At 44.9% G+C, this 21,813-nt stretch overlaps 1 protein-coding gene and 4 non-coding genes across 5 annotated transcripts; all 5 read left to right on the plus strand.

Moving 5' to 3' along the window:
• The first annotated feature begins 1,432 nt into the window (after positions 1–1,432).
• Positions 1,433–14,294, plus strand: rpl17 (ribosomal protein L17). The gene is made up of 7 exons (XM_085974996.1): positions 1,433–1,496; positions 4,560–4,609; positions 4,694–4,734; positions 10,844–10,978; positions 11,288–11,386; positions 13,407–13,598; positions 14,193–14,294. Exons 2-7 carry the CDS (start codon positions 4,570–4,572, stop codon positions 14,238–14,240), a joined length of 555 nt encoding a protein of 184 aa, XP_085831122.1. The 5' UTR covers positions 1,433–1,496; positions 4,560–4,569; the 3' UTR covers positions 14,241–14,294.
• Positions 4,247–4,311, plus strand: LOC147123585 (small nucleolar RNA SNORD58). Its single transcript, XR_015075138.1, has one exon. It is a non-coding gene; the product is annotated as a small nucleolar RNA SNORD58 (small nucleolar RNA).
• On the plus strand, positions 10,698–10,766 carry LOC147123586 (small nucleolar RNA SNORD58). The gene has a single exon (XR_015075135.1). It is a non-coding gene; the product is annotated as a small nucleolar RNA SNORD58 (small nucleolar RNA).
• Positions 12,032–12,093, plus strand: LOC147123587 (small nucleolar RNA SNORD58). Its single transcript, XR_015075143.1, has one exon. It is a non-coding gene; the product is annotated as a small nucleolar RNA SNORD58 (small nucleolar RNA).
• LOC147123588 (small nucleolar RNA SNORD58) lies at positions 13,863–13,934 on the plus strand. The gene has a single exon (XR_015075140.1). It is a non-coding gene; the product is annotated as a small nucleolar RNA SNORD58 (small nucleolar RNA).
• Positions 14,295–21,813: the final 7,519 nt, after the last annotated feature.

Genomic DNA, 21,813 nt, shown 5'->3' on the forward strand with positions numbered 1-21,813 from the left:
ACAACGTGGACCATTTTCCATACCTCAGGAGCCTACTGTCAACAAGGGCAGACGTCGACGACAAAGTCCAACACCGCCTTCAGTGTGGCAATGCAGCCTTCGGTCGCCTGAGGAAGAGAGTGTTTGAAGACCAGGACCTCAAACCCGGCACTAAGCTCATGGTCTACAGGGCAGCAGTGATACCTGCCCTGCTGTATGCCTCAGAGACATGGACCATGTACAGCAGGCACCTCAAAGCACTGGAGAGGTACCACCAACGCTGCCTCCGCAAGATCCTGCAAATCCATTGGCAGGATAGGCGCACCAATATCAGTGTTCTTGCTCAAGCCAACATCCCCAGCATCGAAGCTCTGACCACGCTCAATCAGCTCTGATGGACGGGTCACATTGTCCGCATGCTCGATACGAGACTCCCAAAACAAGCGCTCTACTTGGAGCACGGCACGGCAACAGAGCCCCAGGTGGGCAGAGGAAACGCTTCAAGGACACCCTCAAAGCCTCCTTGAAAAAGTGTAACATCCCCACACTGACACCTGGGAATCCCTGGCCCAAGACCGCACAAAGTGGAGGAGAAGCATCCGGGAAGGCGCCGAACACCTCGAGTCTCTTCGCCGGGAGCAAGCGGAAGCCAAGCGCAGCGCAAGGAGCGCACGTCAACCCAAGCACCCCACCCACCCGCCCCTTCAACCACCGTCTGCCCCACCTGTGACAGAGACTGTAGGTCCCGCATTGGACTCATCAGTCACCTGAGAACTCATTTTTAATGTGGAAGCAAGTCATCCTCGGTTCCGATGGACTGCCTAAGAAGAAGAATCTCCTCCAGCCCTACAACCCCCTGAGATATCTGCGCTCCTCCAATTCTGGCCTATTGAGCATCACTAGTTATAATTGCTCCACCTTTGGTGGCCGTGCCTTCTGTTGCCTAGGTCCTAATCTCTGGAATTCCCTCCCTAAACCTCTACCTCTCTTCCTTTAAGATGCTCCTTAAAACCTACCTCTTTGACCAAGCTTTTGGTCATCTGCCCTAATTTCTCCTTATGTGGCATGGTGTCAAATTTTTTTTGGTCTTATAAAACTCCTGTGAAGTGCCTTGGGACGTTTTACTACGTTAAAGGCGCTATATAAATACAAGTTGTAGTTGTTGTTATTATGATAGCAAAATACTGCGGATGCTGGAAATCCGAAATAACTTCTTCGACCCGAAACGTTAACTCTGTTTCTCTCTCCACGGATGCTGCCTGGCCTGCTGAGTTTTTCCAGCGTTTTCTGGTTGTTGTTATTATTCCGGCAATGAGGAACTGAGCGAGAAATGCACACGGTCCCTAACCTGAGCGAGACATGCACACGGTCCCTAACCTGAGCGAGACATGCACACGGTCCCTAACATGAGATCTCGCGAGAGGCGGTGCCAGCAAAGGGACTCTCGCGAGATGAGCAGCGTGATTGGCGGTCCCGCGAGTCTTCGCTCTCTCTTTCCTTGGCGGCCGGAGGTGAGGGTAAGTTAGATCTGCAGTGGGGTTTACGGCGAGCAAACAATCTGCTGCCAATCTGGGCCATCCGAACCCGAGCTATCCCGTCTTCACTGACAACTGTTCCACGGCTCGATAAACAACTTCACCCGCCTAGTATTGCCATTCAAGTCGGTCTTTTTTAAATATAAAATGAAGATGGCGAAAAGTCCAGGGCCCAGTGCACCACAAAATGGCGGCGGCCTGGTTGGGTCGGAGGGAGTCGCCGTGCAGAGTCTTCGTGTTGGCGTTTTTATCTTTGATTTGAGTTTTGTTTCCCGATCACACGTGGTGGTGCTCGGTTTGTGTGAGGCGAGCCTGTTGAGTATCCCGGTACCAACCTGTCGCTGCAGATCAGCCTTCGAGTGGGGCTCAAACTGCCAGCTTTTCCGCCCGTGCTCCGTTTAACATCCGCAGTAGAATTAAACCGCGCGGGATGAAAGGACTCGGTGGGTCCGGTGCCCTTTTTTATTTATTATGTTTTATATCTTCAAATGGCGAGTCGTGAGACTGCTGCGGTAAACTGGGTTCATCGTGGTTCAAATGTGCTTTAAATAATCCGGTTTGAATGCACTTTAATATTCGATCGATTCCCGTCTATATTGTAATCTGCTGTTGGAGCTGGGGGGGGGGGGGGTTATTATCTATATAAAGCACAATGATCTGTACTTTTACTAACAGGCCCTCATGTCTAACCAATTTGATTGAATTTTTCGAGGGGGTGACTAGGTGTGTGGATGAGGGTAGTGCAGTTGATGTAGTCTACATGGACTTCAGAAAGGCTTTTGATTGGGCAGAAGCATGGAATGCGAGGTTATCCACTTTGGTGTCAAAAACAGGAAGGCAGATTATTATCTGAACGGCAATAGATTGGGAGAAGGGGAAGTACAACGAGACCTGGGTGTCCTTGTGCACCAGTCGTTGAAGGTAAGCATGCAGGTGCAGCAGGCGGTTAAGAAGGCAAATGGTATGTTGGCCTTCGTAGCAAGACAGTTTGAATACAGGAACAAGGATGTCTTGCTGCAGTTGTACAGGGCCTTGGTGAGACCACACCTTGAGTATTGTGTGCAGTTTTGGTCGCCTTATCTGAGGAAGGAAGTTCTTGCCATGGAGGGAGTGCAGCGAAGATTCACCAGGCTGATACCTGGAATGGCAGAAATGATGTATGAGGAGAGATTGGGTCGATTGGGCTTATACTCGCTGGAGTTTAGAAGAATGAGAGGGGATCTCATTGAAACTTATAAAATCCTATAGGACTGGACAGACTAGATGTAGGAAGGATGTTCCCAATGGTCAGGGAGTCCAGAACCAGGGGTCACAGTCTAAGGATAAGGGGTAAGCCATTTAGGACAGAGATGAGGAATTTCTTCACCCAGAGAGTGGTGAACCTGTGAAATTCTCTACCACAGAAGGCAGTGGGGGCCAATTCATTAAATATATTCAAGAAGGAGTTGGGTATTATATTTCTTAAGGCTAAAGGGATATGGGGAGAAAGCAGGGACGGTACTGAATTTGGATGATCAGCCATGATCTCATTGAATGCGGAGCAGGCTCGAGGAGCCGAATGGCCTACTCCTGCTCCTATCTTCTATGTTTCTATGACAAAGTCCCGCATGGGTTTCTGGTCAAGAAGGTATGGGCCCATGGGATCCAGGGCAATTTGGCACATTGGATCCAAAGTTGGCTTAGTGGCAGGCGGCAGATGGTGATGGTCGAAGGTTGTTTTTGTGACTGGAAGCCAGTATCCAGTGGTGTACCACAGGGATCAGTGCTGGGTCCTTTGCTGTTTGTAGTGTACATTCATGATTTGGATATGAATGTAGGAGGTATGATCAGTAAGTTTGCAGATGACATGAAAATTGGTGGAGTGGTAAATAGTGAGGAGGGAAGCCTCAGACTACAGGACAATATAGACGGGTTGGGCAGAACAGTGGCAAATGGAATTTAACCCTGAAAAGTGTGAGTTGATGCATTTTGGGAGGACTAACAAGGCAAGGGAATACACAATGAATGGTAGGACCCTAGGAAGGACAGAGGATCAGAGGGACCTTGGTGTGTGTACACAGATCCCTGAAGGCAGCAGGACAGGTAAATAAGGTGGTTAAAAAGGCATATCGGATACTTGCCTTTGTTAGCCGAGGCATAGCATATAAGAGCAGGAAGGTTATGATGGAGCTGTACAAAATGCTAGTTAGGCCACAGCTGGAATACTGTGTGCAGTTCTGGTCACCACACTGTAGGAAGGATGTGATTGCATTGGACAGGGTGCAGAGGAGATTGGCCAGGATGTTACCTGGGCTGGAGTGCTTCAGCTATGAAGAGAGACTGGACAGGCTGGGGTTGTTTTCCTTAGAGCAGAGACGGCTGAGGGGGGACCTGGCTTAGGTGTACAAAATAGATAGGGTAGATAGAAAGGAACTTTTCCCCTTAGTAGAGGAGTCAATAACCAGGGGGCATAGTTTCAAGGTAAGGGGCAGGAGGTTGAGGGGATTTGAGGAAAAACTTTTTCACCCAGAGGGTGGTTGGAATCTGGAACTCACTGCCTGAAAGGGTGGTAGAGGCAGGGACCCTCACAACATTCAAGAAGCATTTAGATGAGCACTTGAAACGCCATAGCATACACGGCTGCGGACCAAGTGCTGGAAAATGGGATTAGAATAGACAGGGCTTGATGGCCGGCGCGGACACGATGGGCTGAAGGGCCTCTTTCTGTGCTGTTTGATTTCTCCAGAACGTGGTTGCAATGATGACAATCTTAGGACACCTTTGGAATAATCATGAAAACAATGCTATTCTGAGCTCCCACGTGTGAGACTTTACAGAAAAAAGTACTGGCTCCTTTTCCCCCTAAGGCCACCTTCTTGCACTGGGCTTTTCAAGTCATAATCTATGGGCACAGTAATTCTGAAGCATAATGAAATTTGGAGTTCCACTTCCAATATAGTGGAGAAATTGAGGCCTATTAATCATTTAGTTTTCAAAAGCTTTGCTTTAACACTGGTTAGCATGTATTTAACAACCTTAAATTTACTTTGACTTTCTTCTTGCTAGCTCTCTGAAAATGGTCCGCTACTCATTAGATCCTGAGAACCCCACCAAATGTAAGTAATTATTTACTTTCTAACTTTAACTTGTATTGAGAATATGCAATGCAACTGGTTTACCTGCTGTTGTATTTTCCACAGCATGCAAAGCGAGGGGTTCCAACTTGCGAGTACACTTCAAGGTATGTCTTACTTGAATGCTATTTGATGATTCAAATTCTTACTGGGAGCTGAAGGAGAGAAGAATTTCCCTGCAAAGGGTTAATGATAATGTGGCGTTTGTAATGTGATTTTGGGATGGGTGGACTAGAATTTAAAATAAGATGTTCCCCTGGTGGTTCAGTGGTTTGTTGCATTGTGTAATGCACTACACCATTCACCAAGAAGTCTTTACTGAGTCAGTTGATCTCAAATTGGGTATGGTTCCCTGGTGGTTAATGTACTGTAAGAACATAAGAAATAGGAGCAGGAGTAGGTCAATCGGCCCCTCGAGCCTGCTCCGCCATTCAATAAGATCATGGCTGATCTGATCCTAACCGCCAATCCACTATCACAGAACCATCTCCTGAATCTAACAGAATTAGACACACGAAATAGGAGCAGGATCAGGCTACACGGCCCCTGGGCCCGCTCCGCTACCCACAGGGCCATGACCGATCCGAACCTAGACTCATGTCCAAATTCCTGCCCGCTCCCCGTAACCCTTAATTCCCTTTACTTCTAGGAAACTGTCTATTTCTGTTTTAAATTTATGTAATGATGTAGCTTCTACAGCTTTTTGGGGCAGCATATTCCATGGACCTACCACCCTCTGAGTGAAGTAGTTCCTCCTCATCTCAGTTTTGAAAGAGCAGCCCCTTATTCTAAGACTATGCCCCCTAGTTCTAGTTTCGCCCATCATCGGGAACATCCTCCCCGCATCCACCCGATCCAACCCCTTCACAATCTTATGTTTCAATAAGATCGCCCCTCATTCTTCTGAACTCCAATGAGTAGAGTCCCAATCTACTCAACCTCTCCTCATATGTCCATCCCCTCATCCCTGGGATTAACCGAGTGAACCTTCTTTGTACTGACTCGAGAGCAAGTATGTCCTTTCTTAAGTATGGACACCAAAACTGTACGCAGTATTCCAGGTGCGGCCTCACCAATACCTTGTACAACTGAAGCAGTACCTCCCTATTTTTATATTCTATCCCCCTAGCAATGAAAGCCAACATTCCATTGGCCTTCTTAATCACTTGCTGCACCTGCATACTAACCTTTTGAGTTTCGTGCACCAGGACCCCCAGATCCCTTTGTACTTCAGTACTTTCCAGTTTCTTGCCATTAAGATAATAACTTGCTCTACGGTTTTTCCTGCCAAAGTGCATAACCTCACACTTTCCAGTATTGTATTCCATCTGCCAAATCTCTGCTCACTTACTTATCCTGTCGATGTCCCCTTGCAGGTTTTTTATGTCCTCCTCACTCACTACTTTCCCTCCCATCTTAGTATCATCTGCAAACTTTGATATGTTATACTCGGTCCCCTCCTCCAAATCATTAATATAGATTGTAAAGAGTTGGGGACCCAGCACTGACCCCTGCGGAACACCACTAGTTACTGATTGCCAGTCTGAGAATGAACCATTTATCCCAACTCTCTGCCTTCTGTTAGATAGCCAATCCTCTATCCATGCCAGAATATTACCCCCAATCCTGTGATTTTTTATCTTAAGCAATAATCTTTTGTGTGGCACCTTGTCAAATGCCTTTTGGAAGTCTAAATACACTACGTCCACTGGTTCCCTTTTATCCACCCTATACATTACTTCCTCAAAGAACTCCAGCAAATTTGTCAAACATGACTTCCCCTTCATAAAACCATGCTGACTTTGTCCTATTAAATTATGATTATCCAAATGTCCTGTTACTGTCTCCTTAATAATGGACTCCAAAATTTTACCTACCACAGATGTTAGGCTAACCGGTCTATAGTTTCCAGCCTTCTGTTTACTGCCCTTTTTAAATAAGGGTGTTACATTAGCAGTTTTCCAGTCTGCCGGGACCTTTGCCGAGTCCAGGGAGTTTTGGAAAATTATTACCAATGCATCCACAATCCCTACCGCCACTTCCCTCAAGACCCTAGGATGTAAGCCATCAGGTCCAGGTGATTTATCCGCCTTGAGTCCCATTATTTTACCGAGTACCACTTCCTTAGTGATTTTGATCGTGTTTAGCTCCTTCCCCCCCCCCCCCCCCTTTAGCCCCCTGTTTGTCCAGTGTTGGGATATTCTTAGTGTCTTCTACTGTAAAGACTGATGTAAAATATTCATTCAGTGTTTTTGCCATCTCCATATTTCCCGCCATTAATTTCCCAGTCTCATCCTCTAAGGGACCAACATTTACTTTAGCCACCCTTTTTCTTTTTATATAACTATAAAAACTCTTACTATCTGTTTTTATATTTTTTGCTAATTTACTTTCATAATCTATCTTCCCTTTCTTAATCAATCTTTTTGTTATTTTTTGCTGTCTTTTAAAGTTTTCCCAATCCTCTATCCTCCCACTAGATTTGCCTACCTTATATGCCCTTGTTTTTAGTTGAATACTATCCTTAATTTCTTTACTTAGCCACGGATGGCTGTCTTTTCTTTTACACCCTTTTCTTCTCAGTGGAATATATATTTTTTGGAAGTTGTAAAATAACTCCTTAAATGTACACCACTGATTATGTATCGTCTTACCCTTTAATCTATTTTCCCAATCCACTCTACTCAATTCCGCTCTCATACCTTCATAGTCTCCTTTATTCAAGCTTAGCACGCTTGTTTGAGATCCAACCTTCTCACCCTCTAATTGAATATGGAATTCAACCATGTTATGGTCACTCATTCCAATGGGATCCTTTACTAGGACATTTTAAATTAATCCTGTCTCGTTACACAGGACCAGATCTAAGGTTGCTTGCCCCCTGGTCGGTTCAGTTACATACTGCTCAAGAAACCCATCCCTAATACACTCAATGAACTCATCCTCAAGGCAGCCCTGCCCAATTTGATTTGTCCAATTAATATGATAGTTAAAATCCCCCATAATTATAGATGTTCCCTTATTACAAGCCTCAACTATTTCCTGATTGATACTCCGTCCAACAGAGTTGCCACTGTTCGGAGGCCTATAGACTACACCCACTAGTGTTTTTTTCCCCTTATTATTCCTTACCTCCACCCAAACTGTTTCATTATCCTGATCTTTTGACCCAATATCATTTCTCTGTATTACAGTGATTCCTTCCTTTATTAACATAGCCACCCCACCTCCCCTTCCTTCCTGCCTGTCCTTCCTGATCGTTAAATAACCTGGTATGTTTAATTCCCAGGCATTGTCACCCTGCAGCCATGTTTCTGTAATGGCCACAAGATCATACCCATATGTAGTTATTTGTGCCATTAACTCGTCTATTTTGTTACGAATGCTACGTGCATTCAGATAGAGAACTTTCAAAGATGTTTTGTGACACTTAGTTCCTGCTTTTGCCCTTTTTATTACTTTACCTTTTACTCCATACCTTCTGCCCCTTCCTGACACGTTCTGGTTTTTAATTTCCCCACTGCTACCTTAGTCTATGACCTTCTCTGTTGTCATTTTTATTATTTGCTCTCTAGGAACCTCCCCCCCACTAGTTAGTTTAAAGCCCTCTCTACAGCCCTAGTTATATGATCCGCCAGGACTCTAGTCCTAGCACTGGCCACGTGAAGCCTGTCCCAACGGAACAGCTCCCTCCTGCCCCAGTACTGGTGCCAGCGTCCCAGGAAGCAAAACCCATTTCTCCCACACCAGTCTTTGAGCCACGCATTTAACTCTCTAATTTTATTTGTCCTAGCCAAATTCGCTCGTGGCTCAGGTAATAATCCAGAGAATATTACCCTTGTGGTTCTGCTTTTTAATTTGGCCCCTAGCTGCTCAAACTCCCTCAGCAGAACCTCCTTCCTTGTCCTATCTATGTCGTTGGTACCAACATGGACCACGACAACTGGATCCTCCCCCTCCCACTCCAAGTTTCTCTCCAGTCCAGAGGAGATGTCCTTAACCCTGGCACCGGGCAGGCAACACAGCCTTCGGGACTCTCGCTCTCGGCTGCAAAGAACTCTATCTATCCCCCTAACGATACTGTCCCCTACCACTACAACATTTCTTTTAACTCCCCCCACTTGAATGGCCCCCTGCTCCACGGTGCTGTGGCCAGGTTGCTCATCCTCCCTGCTCCTGTCCCCACAGGGAGTAAGAGCCTCGAACCTGTTGGACAAGTGCAAGGGCTGCGGCTCCTCCAACACTACCTCCTGGATCCCCGTACCTGCCTCACTTCTAGTCACACCATCCTGACCCTGGCCACAGACTACATCTGAATTAATTAATCTAATTGGTGTGACTACCTCGTGATACACAGAGTCCAGGTAACTCTCCCCCTCCCTGATGTGTCTCAGTGTTTGAAGCTCAGACTCCAGCTCTTCAACAAGGAGCCGGAATTCCTCGAGCAGCCAACACTTACTGCAAATGTGATCACTGTGAGCATCAATGGTGTTCACCGGCTCCCACATATTGCAGCAGCAACACATCGCCTGATCTCCCATTCTATGTAATTAATTAAATTTATTAATATTATTCTTAAATATCCTCTGCCCCGATTCTAGATGGTGAATATCACACCTTAGAAACTATAAACCAAAGAGATTTAAGCTTAAAAGGGAGAAATACTTACCAACCAATCACTTACCCGCTTTCTGGTGACGTCACACTTGGATTACTTTTTACCTCTCTCCTTCCAGACTGGAGATTGGTACGCCTTACCTGGTCTCTGGGACTTTTATAGCCCCGCTGCTGCCGCTGAAACACCCGCCGACGCACTGAGGCCTTACCTGGTCTCTGGGACTTTTATAGCCCCGCTCTGCCGCTCAGGATTCCCGCCGACGCTGTGAGGCCTTACCTGGTATCTGGGACTTTTATAGCCCCGCTGCTGCCGCTGAAACACCCGCCGCTGTACTACCAACCCAGAGATTGAGTTGAAATCCCACTGGCAAATTGTGTACAGGAAACTTTGGTTTATCCGGAGGTTGTATGTCCGGAAACCTCGATCTACCAGCAGAAATCAGGAGCCGTTTTGTTAGGTTTTTTTTCTTCTCGTGGCTTTGTTTTCAACAGTCGGGCTCTGGAAAGTCTCTCTGAAGCTGTTGCTAAGCTACAGAGACGCTTCCAAGGTACGGGCCGACTGGTTACAAGCTGTTGCTAAGCAACAGTGTTTGTTGTCGGATACGGAGATGAAAGCCTCCGTATGCTTCAACATTGACTTTGTATGTCCGGCAGTTTTGATAGATCGCCAACAGCTCGGTCCCGTCGGTGCCGGATAGTTTCCTGTAATTGAATTCAACTAATCTGATGATTTGTGGGCTAGCATCAAAAACCCAGTGAAAACTAAAAATGGACATTTGTCGACGGTCCCAAATAACTTCCCTCTGCAGCCGCTGTTCCTGCCTGTATCAGGGCTTGAATCCAAACTCTCTTTCCCCTCTTTCTTTCCCCCCACCCCCCCCCCCCGCAGCAGGTATCAATACATAGAGACCATTTTGAAAATACGGACAGCTGATGCTAGTCCCTTGGGTGTCTGTAATTTACAGGTTTCACTATTGTTCAAGGTAGGGGACCTATCACCCATGCTCGGTCTGATGCACACGTGATTGGCCTATGATGTCCTCTGGGCAACTGGGAAGGGCAGTAAATACAACCTTGTCAGTCCATCCCATATACCAAGGTGAACACTGGAGGGGGGGTCTTTACAAATGGCCTCTGCTTTGGGAAGGTGTATATTAACCTCCTTCTTGGTGACTTTCACCCTGACTTAGATGCTTAGGGCAGGATTGTATTTGGATTGTAATGCAACTTGCTGACAAAATCAAAATGAAGAAGAATCCCTTGGATGAGATACCATAGCGATACTGATGCCTGTGGAGTTGCACCTCCTACTGTGAGAGGAAATTAGAGGAAAGAATGTATTCTCACTATTTTGCCTTGTTGGCCCATTTTGTGTACTCATTTAATACGGTTGGACGATTGAGTGGGGAAAGTGCCTGTCAGTGGTTACTGTGTTCATGTCTCCAGAATGTGGTTGCAGTGATGACCATCTTAGGACACCTTTGGAATGACCATGAAACAAATACAGACTGTTCTGAGCAACCACGTTCAGATAGACAGTGTGACTGGTGCGGTGAGTGTGGCTTGTTTAATCTGTAACCGAAAATGTTCTGGTCCTAGAATACTCGTGAGACTGCCCAGACCATCAAAGGCATGCACATCCGCAAAGCAACCAAGTTCCTGAAGGATGTTGTGATCAAGAGGCAGTGTGTCCCTTTCCGACGCTACAATGGTGGAGTTGGCAGGTGTGCTCAAGTGAGTTTGAAGTTTATAGCAAAATAAGTGGCATATAATATGTTGCCATGTATATTGCTTAAAGTAAGTTTTTGCAGTGATCTGTACTGTACTATTTTTTAAACCTAAGGAATGTTCTGTACTTTTAACTTCCCCAGAATGTGGTTGCAGTGATTCTGTGACACCTTTGGAATAATCATGAAAACAATGCTATTAACCGTCTGAGCTTCCACAGTTTCGATTTTACGGAAGAAAAGATCTTGTTTTAATTTATTTGTCCTGGGACCTCTAGGATGGTGAGGGTATAATCAATCTTTTTTTTTTGTAAAGGCTAAAGCCTGGGGCTGGACACAAGGCCGTTGGCCTAAAAAGAGCGCCGAGTTCCTGCTGCACATGCTGAAGAATGCAGAGAGCAATGCTGAACTCAAGGTAAGTGACGTTGATCAACGCATGTCTTGGTTTCACCAGTTGGTGCCTTGTAGTCTGCTATTTTGAAGGAAAATAGTTTTCCACAGTGACTTTCCCTGTCTCTTCTGATTTATACTGGGGTCATGGCCAGCAGCTTGTCCCTCATTTGCAGGTGTCTGTTGTGGGAGAATATTCTGTTGCCTAATGATGTTGAATCACTTCTGTGCAGAAGTTACTGTTTCCCTGTACTTGTACAAGTTGTTTATAGCACGAGGGAGGCTGTTTAGACCACTGCATGTACTGGTTCATTCCAACAATAATCCCAAAGTTCTGCCTTCATTAGCCATTTTGCTTGAGATGTTATCTACTCTTCCCTTAAAGAATGTAGTGGTCTCTGCCTTAGCTCCTTGTGCTGTTGCACAACAGTTGTCTGGAAATATTTTGTATTGAGATTCATGCTGTAAAATCAGGTGCATATTGTGCATCAACTGCTTTTAAGGAAAATATGAATGTTTAGTATGGCTCATGTGCCAAGACTTGCTTTTAGCAATAGCTATAGTTTAAGTATTCAGCTTAGCCTCCTAGGTTACTCATTGATCTTGTGATGTGTAACCTGGGGAACACTATTTCAACATTCCATTGACAAAGTTTTAAAATGCAATGTGGTTACGATGACCATCTTAGGACGCCTTTGGATTATACAGGAAAAAAATGGTATTCTGAGTGACCACGTCTTTATTTCTATGTCTTGAATAATTGCCTTGCTTATAGTCAACCTCACATTTTTGCCATCGCTCAATAAGTTTCTATCTTCTGGTTTTTAAAATGCATTCTTGGAATGTGGGTGTCAATGCCATGGCCAGCATTTATTGCTGGGAAGGTGCTGGTCAGTGGTCTTCAATCTCTGCTGTCTGTGTTGATGGTGCATCCTGTAGATAGTCTTGTCTGTTGTGGAAGGGGGTATATTAGGCTGGTGGACGAGGTGCTGATCAAGCCATACTGCTTTATCCTGGATAGTGTCGAGGTTCTTTAGTGTTGTTGCAGCTGCACCCATCCAGCAAATCTTGCTGGTGCGGTGTCAACTTGAAAACTGGCATTGATGTGGGTTGAAAGTTTTTGTCGTTTTGAGCACTGTTTGTAGAAAGCCGTTGTGAGGGGAAAGTTGTTGCTGGTTTAGTTTTTTTTTCAAAACTGCTGTTTGGTTATGTATCTACAGTAAAGGTGGAATGAGAAAGTAAGAGTTTGTATTTTTGACACCTGGATTAGGTGAAAATGACCAAAGCAACAAGCTGGATGTCAAAAATACAAACTGACGTCGTAAGTTGTAGTTATGTCTGAATTGGTTGTGCATTTATTTGTGGAGTCAGCCAGTCTGCAGAAATGACTGCCTCCATAACCTAGATATTTTTTAAGCTTCCGTGCTGCAGCTGAAACATGTCAATGTTGCAATGTAAACTACATCACCTGTTAAATGTGGGCTTAGGCTTTGTTTATCCTGTCATCATTTTCCTGCATTCAATTTTTTTTCTACTTACTTTCCTTATTTCTTTTTATAAAGGGTTAACATTTTACTTCCTAACCCCCATTTACTATTTTAAAAGCTCAAATAATTACAATAGATGTAGTAACTTCATAAATGCAGACCGGCAAATCTTGTATGCCCTTTACTGTTACATGTGTAAAAATACATCCATGCAGGCATGTCTCTTGCTCTCTTCCCCCCAAGCCTCAATACTCAAACTCTTACACTTGTAAAATAGAAGATGCTGATTATTCAAGTTAGCCCTCTGATAAAGTTACTGACCGCTCTGATATTTATCAACTTGTATGTATCGTGAAATATTAACTGCAGTAAAAACGATTAAATTTACACTTGAATTGTGCCATTGCTGTAATTGTGTGGATTATAGGAACAAATGAGTCATGCGGTGTATTTATAGCAGGTGATTAGGGTTTAAGTCCAATTTGACCACTGGACTGCGCACAATAGGTGTTGGTTTAAAAAAAAATATTTAGAGTAATTGTGATTTTTTTTTTTTAGGGTCTGGATGTGGATTCCCTAGTGATTGAGCACATTCAAGTGAACAAGGCTCCTAAGATGCGCCGACGGACCTACCGCGCCCATGGTCGTATCAACCCATACATGAGCTCCCCGTGTCACATAGAGATGATCCTCACTGAGAAGGAGCAGATCGTTCCGAAACCAGAAGAGGAAGTTGTTCAGAAGAAAAAGGTGATTTCTTGTTTCCTCCCACTGAATCCCAAGACATGCCCAATGATTGGAATTTTGTGCATTTGCACACATTTCCTTCAAATCCTCTTAATTCGTGTCAAAATTACTTTTTTTAAACCATACAGGGTTTTTTGCATTTTACCTACCAGCCTTAAAGTAGCCATCTGCTTCTGGATTTCAAGCTGGATGTTGATTTGTATTCAAATGTGATTTGAATAATAGTGTATGACTAATGTCCCATACTGTGGTTGCTGATATTTGTAGTTGCAGTGATGACCATCTTAGGACACCTTTGGATATTAACCATGAAAACAAACTGATTATAATCTGAGCAACTGCATTCAGCTCCACTACCTACTAAGTACAGTTTTGCACTGTTAGTAGTAAAATTTCAAATCTTTGGATGTTCAGAATATACATCTCATTTGTGCAGAATGGACTGCTCCAGAGTAAAATAAGCTCTTTTGTATTGCCATCCTTGGTTTGAACGACTTGTAAGTCCTTGCGTGCTGAGTCGTTTTGAGTAGCTTAGTGATTTTTTTAATGTATTGCATGCTAACACTGGAGTAACTTTTACTGGTTTTTATTTTTTAGGTTTCCCAGAAGAAGCTGAAGAAGCAAAAGCTCATGGCACGGGATTAGATTTTACTAATTTTGCAGCAACTTCTGTACATATAATAAAACTATTGGAAATCACTCTTGTGCCTTTTGTTCAGTCTCTTTCAACTGACTTCAGAAATAGAGTTCCTGTGAGGCTGATTGCAATTTTTATGAATCTCTCATTCATTCATTTCAGAATGCAGGAACTCTTCTCTCGTGCTAAATCTCATCTGATGCACTCCTTCACAACACCATCTTGCAGAGATTCTAGCATTGCACCTGTTGTCCAGGCTGAGATCTAACGGCACCAATTGGGACTCAAGCTGTGTAGATATCTGAATAGTACAGGTCATACAGTGGCAACCATATCCCATACTGGATTTAGAGTCATAATGGCACAGAAGGAGGCCATTCAGCCCATCGAGTCCGTGCTGGCTCTCTTTAGAGCAATCCCATCAGTCCCATTCTATCCCCGTAGCCCTGCAAGTTTATTTCCCTCAAGTGCCTATCCAGTCTCCCCTTGAAAACATTGAGTGTCTCCGCTTCTGTCAGCAGCGAGTTCCAGGTCCTCACCACTCCTTGCATAAAAAGGTTTTTCCTCACATCCCCCCTGTATCTCTTGGCCAAAACCTTAAATCTGTGTCCCTTAGTCCTTGTACCATCAACTAGTGGGAATAGCTTTTCCCTGTCTAGCCTATCCAAACCCGTCATAATCTTGTACACCTCTATCAAATCACCCCTCAACCTCCTTTGCTCTAATGAAAACAAATCCAGCTTCTCCAACCTGTCCTTGTAGCTACGATCCCCCATCCCCGGAACCATTCTGGTAAATCTCCTCTGCACCCTCTCAAGTGCCTTCACACCCTTCCTAAAGTGTGGTGACCAGAACTGGACGCAATACTCCAGTTGTGGCCTAACCAGCGCTTTATAAAGCGGCTGAAAAAAACCCAACTAACTTCATGATTACTTATAGGATTGAATTATTTCTCATGTTCCACTGCTTCCAAGCCAAGAATTCTGCTTGTACAGTGCTGAGGTATTGCAACAAAATAGTTTTAAAATTAGGGTTACTAAATGACTGCAAGCAACCAAGTATCAGTGAGAAAACGAATATCTCCACCCATGACATCAATAAGCAACTTCTATGAGTTTTCTAGAGTTACAAAAATACTCAGTAAAATTGATTTTGCAGCAGGGGCTGGAAATGCTGCCTGTACTCCAAAAGCAAATGAGTGGCAGCTACGTGTATATCTGAGTTGATCAGGATCCAAGGCCATCTCTTCCAGTGGTTTTCATCAACCTGGAAGCAATTCAGAAATTGACCATTTGGGACACGCACACAGGAAGTTAAATTTATACTTAACCCAACACACCTTTGAGGCTATAACAAGGAACAAATAATTTAAAATCACGAGAACAGCTTAAAGAATTTGGGCTTATTCTCATGAATGAAGGGACTTCCAAGTTGCCCCAATAAAACTTCTCAAAATTATCAATGGAATTGACAAAATTGATCCATACAGATTGTTCACTAATGGCAATGGAAAATACCAAAGGGCATAAGGTAAAAATGAGCCAATACAGCGGCAAGTCAGGTGGAACTATTTTACCCATCCACTAGCCTAAACACCCAGCCTCTCCACCACTAGCGTGCTGTGGCTGCAATGTGTACTATCTACAGGGTGCACTGTAGATTCACTGGCTGTAAAAAAAAAAAAAAAAAGTTATATCCCAAATCAAGAATTGTGTTAATCAAATAAAAGTGTTGAGGATCTATCAGTACATTGAACATGACAGAAATATAATAGAACAAGTATATTAAATTGCTGGAGGGACTTCAGTGATTTGGTGGGGGGGGTGGAAAATCGCCTGAGGGAAAATAGAGCCCAGTATCTGGAAATTTATATCATGAAAGGATGGAGAAATGTGAATCTATTTGTATTTATGTTCTCCCTCTCTCCTCCCATCCAGTTTGTATTTTCATTTGACGCCTTTGGGTTTCTGTCCCCTTCTACATACCCTGCTGCATTGAAAATCTGTGAGAATATTAAACTGACACTCATTCTGCAGCGGCAGCATCAGAACATCGAACAGAAGTGAAGGACAAAGATGTAATGTCGAGATAGTCAACGAAATAGATGTGTGTTTTAGATGCAAAAAAAATGTGCCGGTAGTGCATATTGTGGATATGCCACTTTTCCTCTTGAATGTCTCAATTTTTTGTCCTTATTGAATAATTATGTAATCGGTGTGCTTTCTTGCTTTTAAATTGATTACTTTCTACTTTCATTATGTGATCAATCATATCACACAAAATTTTCCCCCCCCCCCTAAAAAACTTGCCCTAATCACATTGCTGCAAATAAGTCAGTGTCTTCAAGCTACAGATCACAACCACCTCACTATATACACACATTAATAATGTATAACATAATAAATACATGAAAAGTTAAATCATTTATTTTGCACCTTATTACTTCTCAACAAATCACCTCAGACCACTTTGCATACAACGTATTACATTTTTGAAAGGCAGTGACTCTTGTTATGTAGGCAAATACAACAGCCATTTTGTGCACATTAAAATCCCACAAATAGCAATGAGCTCAATGACTGGTTAATCTGTTTTTTTTAAGTCTAGAAACTGTACTGAGCGCTTAGCCCACATGCACCAAGAAAAGATGCTAATCTCTGCCTCTGGTGACAGCTTTTACATTTGCCACCAAGGTCAGTGTTGGCAGATAAGAGTGCAAACCGGAGATTAAAAAAACACCCCATGGAAATTGCTCGGTACCACAGAATAGAAACCATAGAAATTTACAGCACGGAAGAAGGCCATTCGGCCCATCGTGTCCGTGCTGGTCAACAAAGAACTATCCACCCTAATCCCACCTGCCAACTCTTGGTCCATAGCCTTATAGGCCACGACACCTCAAGTGCACATCCAAGTTCTTTTTGAATGTGAGAGTTTCTGCCTCTACCACCCTTTCAGGCAGTGAGTTCCAGACCCCCACCACCCTCTGGGTGAAAAAATTTCCCCTCTAAACCTCCTACCATTTACATTAAATCTATGCCCCCTGGTTGTTGACCCCTCTGCCAAGGGAAACAGTTCCTTCCTATCCACTCTTATCTAGGCCCCTCAAAATTTTATTTTTATACACCTCAATTAGGTCTCCCATCAACCTCCTCTGTTCCAAAGAAAACAACCTCAACCAAGCCAACTTTTCCTCATAGCTAAAATTCTCGGTGCTTCAACTCCTATGGAACTGGGAGTCCAGGCTTCCCCTTCCTCCCGAAAGTGAATCCAGTTTCATCCATCAATGGCTTTGCCCAAATTCTCATTACGAGAGCAGGAGTCAGCAGCGTGACATTGAGGCCCCTACCCAGTCCTGGGCTCCACCACACCACTATTTAAAAAAAACATATCCAGCTGTTCCTAATGGAAAATGCACACCTGTAACAACAAATGAGAACAGAATCAGGCTCATGCTCCAATGGTGGAAAAGCACACATAGGAAACAGTTGTCCAGGATCACACCTAAAAAAGTAGTACTAGAGTGAGGTTTAGGAAGAGCATCCATGGAACCTTTTTCAGGAGAGGAAATAAGAAAATAGGATTCAGCAAATTTTTTGAAAAATGTGACAGTTATTGTGGGAAAGATCATTTCCACGGTTGCCGTGAGACAACATTCACCAGTTAATTCATAACGTTGAGCATTGAAAATGTGAAGCATCGGAGAAATAAATGTTTCGGATCACTGGATTTTCCTGGATCGCGAATTACCAAGTGGTATTCCTGGCTGTGGGAATATACATGGAAGGAATTTAGTTGGTTGGAACTCCGTGACTGGAACTGGTTGGGAACATGCCTAATCTGGAGCAGGCAGCACCAGTCTTGGGTTACAGTGTCGATGCGAAGTAAATGCATTCTGAGCTGTGCCATACTCCTGACTCTCCAAAGCCTTTCCACCATCTACAAGGCACAAGTCAGGAGTGTGACGGAATACTCTCCACTTGCCTGGATGAGTGCAGCTCCAACAACACTCAAGAAGCTCGACACCATCCAGGACAAAGCAGCCCGCTTGATTGGCACCCCATCCACCACCTTAAACATTCACTCCTGCCACCACTGGCATACCGTGGCTGCAGTGTGTACCATCTACAAGATGCACTGCAGCAACTCGCCAAGGCTTCTACAGCAGCACCTCCCAAACCTGTGCCCTCTTCCACCTAGAAGGACAAGGGCAGCAGGCGGATGGGAACACCACCACCTCCAAGTTCCCCTCCAAGTCACACATCATCCTGACTTAGAAATATATCGCCGATCCTTCATCATCACTGGGTCAAAATCCTGGAACTGCCTCCCTAACAGCACTGTGGGAGTACCTTCACCACACGGACTGCAGCGGTTCAAGAAGGTGGCTCACCACCACCTTCTCAAGGACAATTAGAGATGGGCACTAAATGCTGGCCTTGTATGGAACCATGTTGACATTGACCTCAGCAAACTTAATATACCGATGAATGTGAGGCGGGTGCATAGTAGCAATTCAGGAACAACTAGTTGCATTTATGTAATTTCTTTAACGTGTCTATGATGCTTAACAGGAGAAAACAGTTGGTGACTGAAAACAGTGGAAAAGGGTGCTTAAGGGGAGGGATAGTACTAGATATTTTAGAGGCTTCCATAAAGTAAACTGCAACTGATTTTGGTGTGGTTGCATAGGAGAATAGAGTTTGTCCCAAAGGGCCCAGGACGCAAGCAGTAGAGTTTTGGTTGAGCTGGAGTTTAAAGAATCCTAGAAATTTACAGCACAGAAGGAGGCCATCTTGTCCGCGCGGCCGACAAAGCTATCCACCCTAATCCCACTTTCCAGCACTTGGTCCGTAGCCTTGTAGGTTACGGCACTTCAAGTGCATATCCAAGTACTTTTTAAATGTGATGAGGATCTCTGCCTCTACCACCCTTTAAATCAGTGAGTTCCAGATCACCCTCAGGGTGAAAAAAATTCTCAACTCCCCTCTAAACCTCTGACCAATTACTTTAAATCTATGCCCCCTGCTAAGGGACATAGCTCCTTCCTATCCACTCTATCTAGGCCCCTCATAATTTTATACACCTCAATTAGGTCTCCCCTCAGCCTCCTCTGTTCCAAAGAAAACAACCCCAGCCTATCCAATCTTTCCTCATGGCTAAAATTCCCCAGCCCAGATAACATCCTCGTAAATCTCTGCACTCCCTCTAGTGCAATCACATCCTTCCTGTAATGTGACCAGAACTGCACGCAGTATTCTAGCTGCAACCTAACTAACGTTTTATACAGTTCAAGCATAACCTCCCTTGTCAAGCATATTCTATGCCTCGGCTAATAAAGGCAAGTATCCCATATACCTTCTTAAGCACCTTATCTACCTGTCCTGCTACCTTCAGGGATCTGTGGACATGCACTCCAAGGTCCCTCTGATCTTCTGCACTTCTCACTGTCCTACCATTTATAGTGTATTCCCTTGCCTTGGCAGATGCAGTATATTGTGGATAAATGCGAGGTTATCCACTTTGGTGGCAAAAACAAAGGCAGATTATTATCTGAATGGCAATAGATTGGGAGAATGGGATGTGCAACGAGACCTGGGTGTCCTTGTGCACCAGTCGCTGAAGGTAGGCATGCAGGTGCAGCAGGCGGTTAAGGCAAATGGTATGATAGCAAAATACTGCACATGCTGGAAATCCGAAATAACAGAAAATGCTGGAAAAACTCAGCTGGCCAGGCAACATCCGTGGAGAGAAATTAGAGTCGACGTTTCGGGTGAACCCTTTTTCAAAACTGGAAAGGAAATGAAATAGATCGAAGGCAGGGCTGCGATAGAACAAAAGAAGTAAAGAGACATTAAGAGATTCAAAACCAGACGAGATGGTAATAGGACAGTGGAGGCAAAAGACAGCTCAGAGTAGGTGTGAAGTGTACTGGCAGGGTGAGAGACAGCTGCCGTGTGGGAGAGAGAAAAAAAAGGAAAGGGGGAGGGAAAACCCAAAGCAAAGGGGTGGAAAAAAAATATAAGTAAAAATGTAATAGGGGCCAAGGTTATGATCTGAAATTGTTGAACTCGATATTGAGTCCGGAAGGCTGCAAAGTGCCTAATCGGAAGATGAGGTGCTGTTCCTCGAGTTTATGTTGAGCTTCCATGGAACAAGGCAAGAGGCCAAGGACAGTGAAGTCCGAGTGGGAATGGAACGGTGAATTAAAATGACAGGCGACCGGAAGCTCGGGTCACCCTTGCGGACTGAACGGAGGTGTTCCGCAAAGCGGTCACCCAATCTGCGTTTGGTCTCCCCAATGTAGAGGAGACCGCATCGTGAGCAGCGAATACAATATACTAGATTGCAAGAAGTACAAGTTAATTGCTGTTTCACCTGGAAGGGGTGTTTGGGGCCCTGGACAGTGGGAAGGGGAGAGGTATGGGGGCAGGTGTTACATCACCTGCGCTTGCACGGGAAGGTGCCAGGCGAAGGGGAAGGGCTGTTGGGGGTGATAGAGGAGCGGACTAGGGTGTCTCATAGGGAGCGGTCCCTACGGAATGCTGAAAGGGGAGGGGAGGGCAAGATGCGTTTGGTGGTGGGATCACTTTGGAGGTAGCGGAAATGGCGGAGGATGATCCGTTGAATGTGGAGGCTGGTGGGGTGAAAGGTGAGGACAAGGGGAACCCTATCGTGGTTCCAGGAGGGAGGGGCAGGGGTGAGGGCAGAAGTGCGGGAGATGGAACAGACGCGGTCGAGGGCCATGTCAACCACGGTAGAGGGGAATCCTCGGTTGAGAAAAAGGAAGACATATCGGAAGCACTGGTGTGGAAGGTGGCATCGTCGGAGCAGATACAGCGGAGACGGAGAAACTGGGAGAATGGAATAGAGTCCTTACAGGAGGCGGGGTGGGAGGAAGTGTAGTCCAGGTAGCTGTGGGAGTCAGTGGGCTTGTAGTGAATATTGGTCGATAACCTATCCCCAGAGATAGAGACGGAGAAGTCGAGGAAGGGAAGAGTCAGAGATAGACCATGTGAAGGTGAGGGAAGGGTGGAAATTGGAGGCAAAGTGAATGAAATTGTCTAGTTCGGGGCGAGAGCAGGAAACGGCACCGATACAGTCATCAATGTATCGGAAAAAGAGGTGAGGGAGGGGACCTGAGTAGGACTGGAACAAAGAGTGTTCCACATATCCCACGAAAAGGCAGGCATAGCTAGGACCCATGCGGGTACCCATAGCAACACCTTTGATTTGGAGGAAATGAGTGGAGTTAAAGGAGAAGTTGTTCAATGTGAGAACAAGTTCAGCCAAGCGGAGGAGGGTAGTGGTGGATGGGGACTGGACGGGCCTCTGTTCAAGGAAGAAGCAGAGCGCCCTCAGGCCATCCTGGTGGGGGATGGAGGTGTAGAGAGATTGTAGAGGCAAATGGTATGTTGGCCTTCATAGCGAGAGGATTCGAGTACAGGAGCAAGGATGTCTTGCTGCAGTTGTACAGGGCCTTGGTGAGACCACACCTTGAGTATTGTGTGCAGTTTTGGTCGCCTTATCTGAGGAAGGATGTTCTTGCCATGGAGGGAGTGCAGTGAAGATTCACCAGAC

Source organism: Somniosus microcephalus, chromosome 2 (genome assembly GCF_052327205.1).
Source record: "Somniosus microcephalus isolate GS21.2 chromosome 2, FLI_Smic_1.0, whole genome shotgun sequence".
Taxonomy (NCBI): Eukaryota; Metazoa; Chordata; class Chondrichthyes; order Squaliformes; family Somniosidae; genus Somniosus; species Somniosus microcephalus.

What these genes read in the sequence shown, in the direction of transcription:
- rpl17 (XM_085974996.1), top strand. Translation starts at nt 4,570, where the DNA reads ATGGTCCGCTACTCATTAGATCCTGAGAACCCCACCAAAT. An exon ending in AGAGCAATGCTGAACTCAAG is followed by an intron (nt 11,387 to 13,406) that starts GTAAGTGACGTT and finishes TTTTTTTTTTAG; the next exon opens with GGTCTGGATGTGGATTCCCT. An exon ending in AAGTTGTTCAGAAGAAAAAG is followed by an intron (nt 13,599 to 14,192) that starts GTGATTTCTTGT and finishes TTTATTTTTTAG; the next exon opens with GTTTCCCAGAAGAAGCTGAA.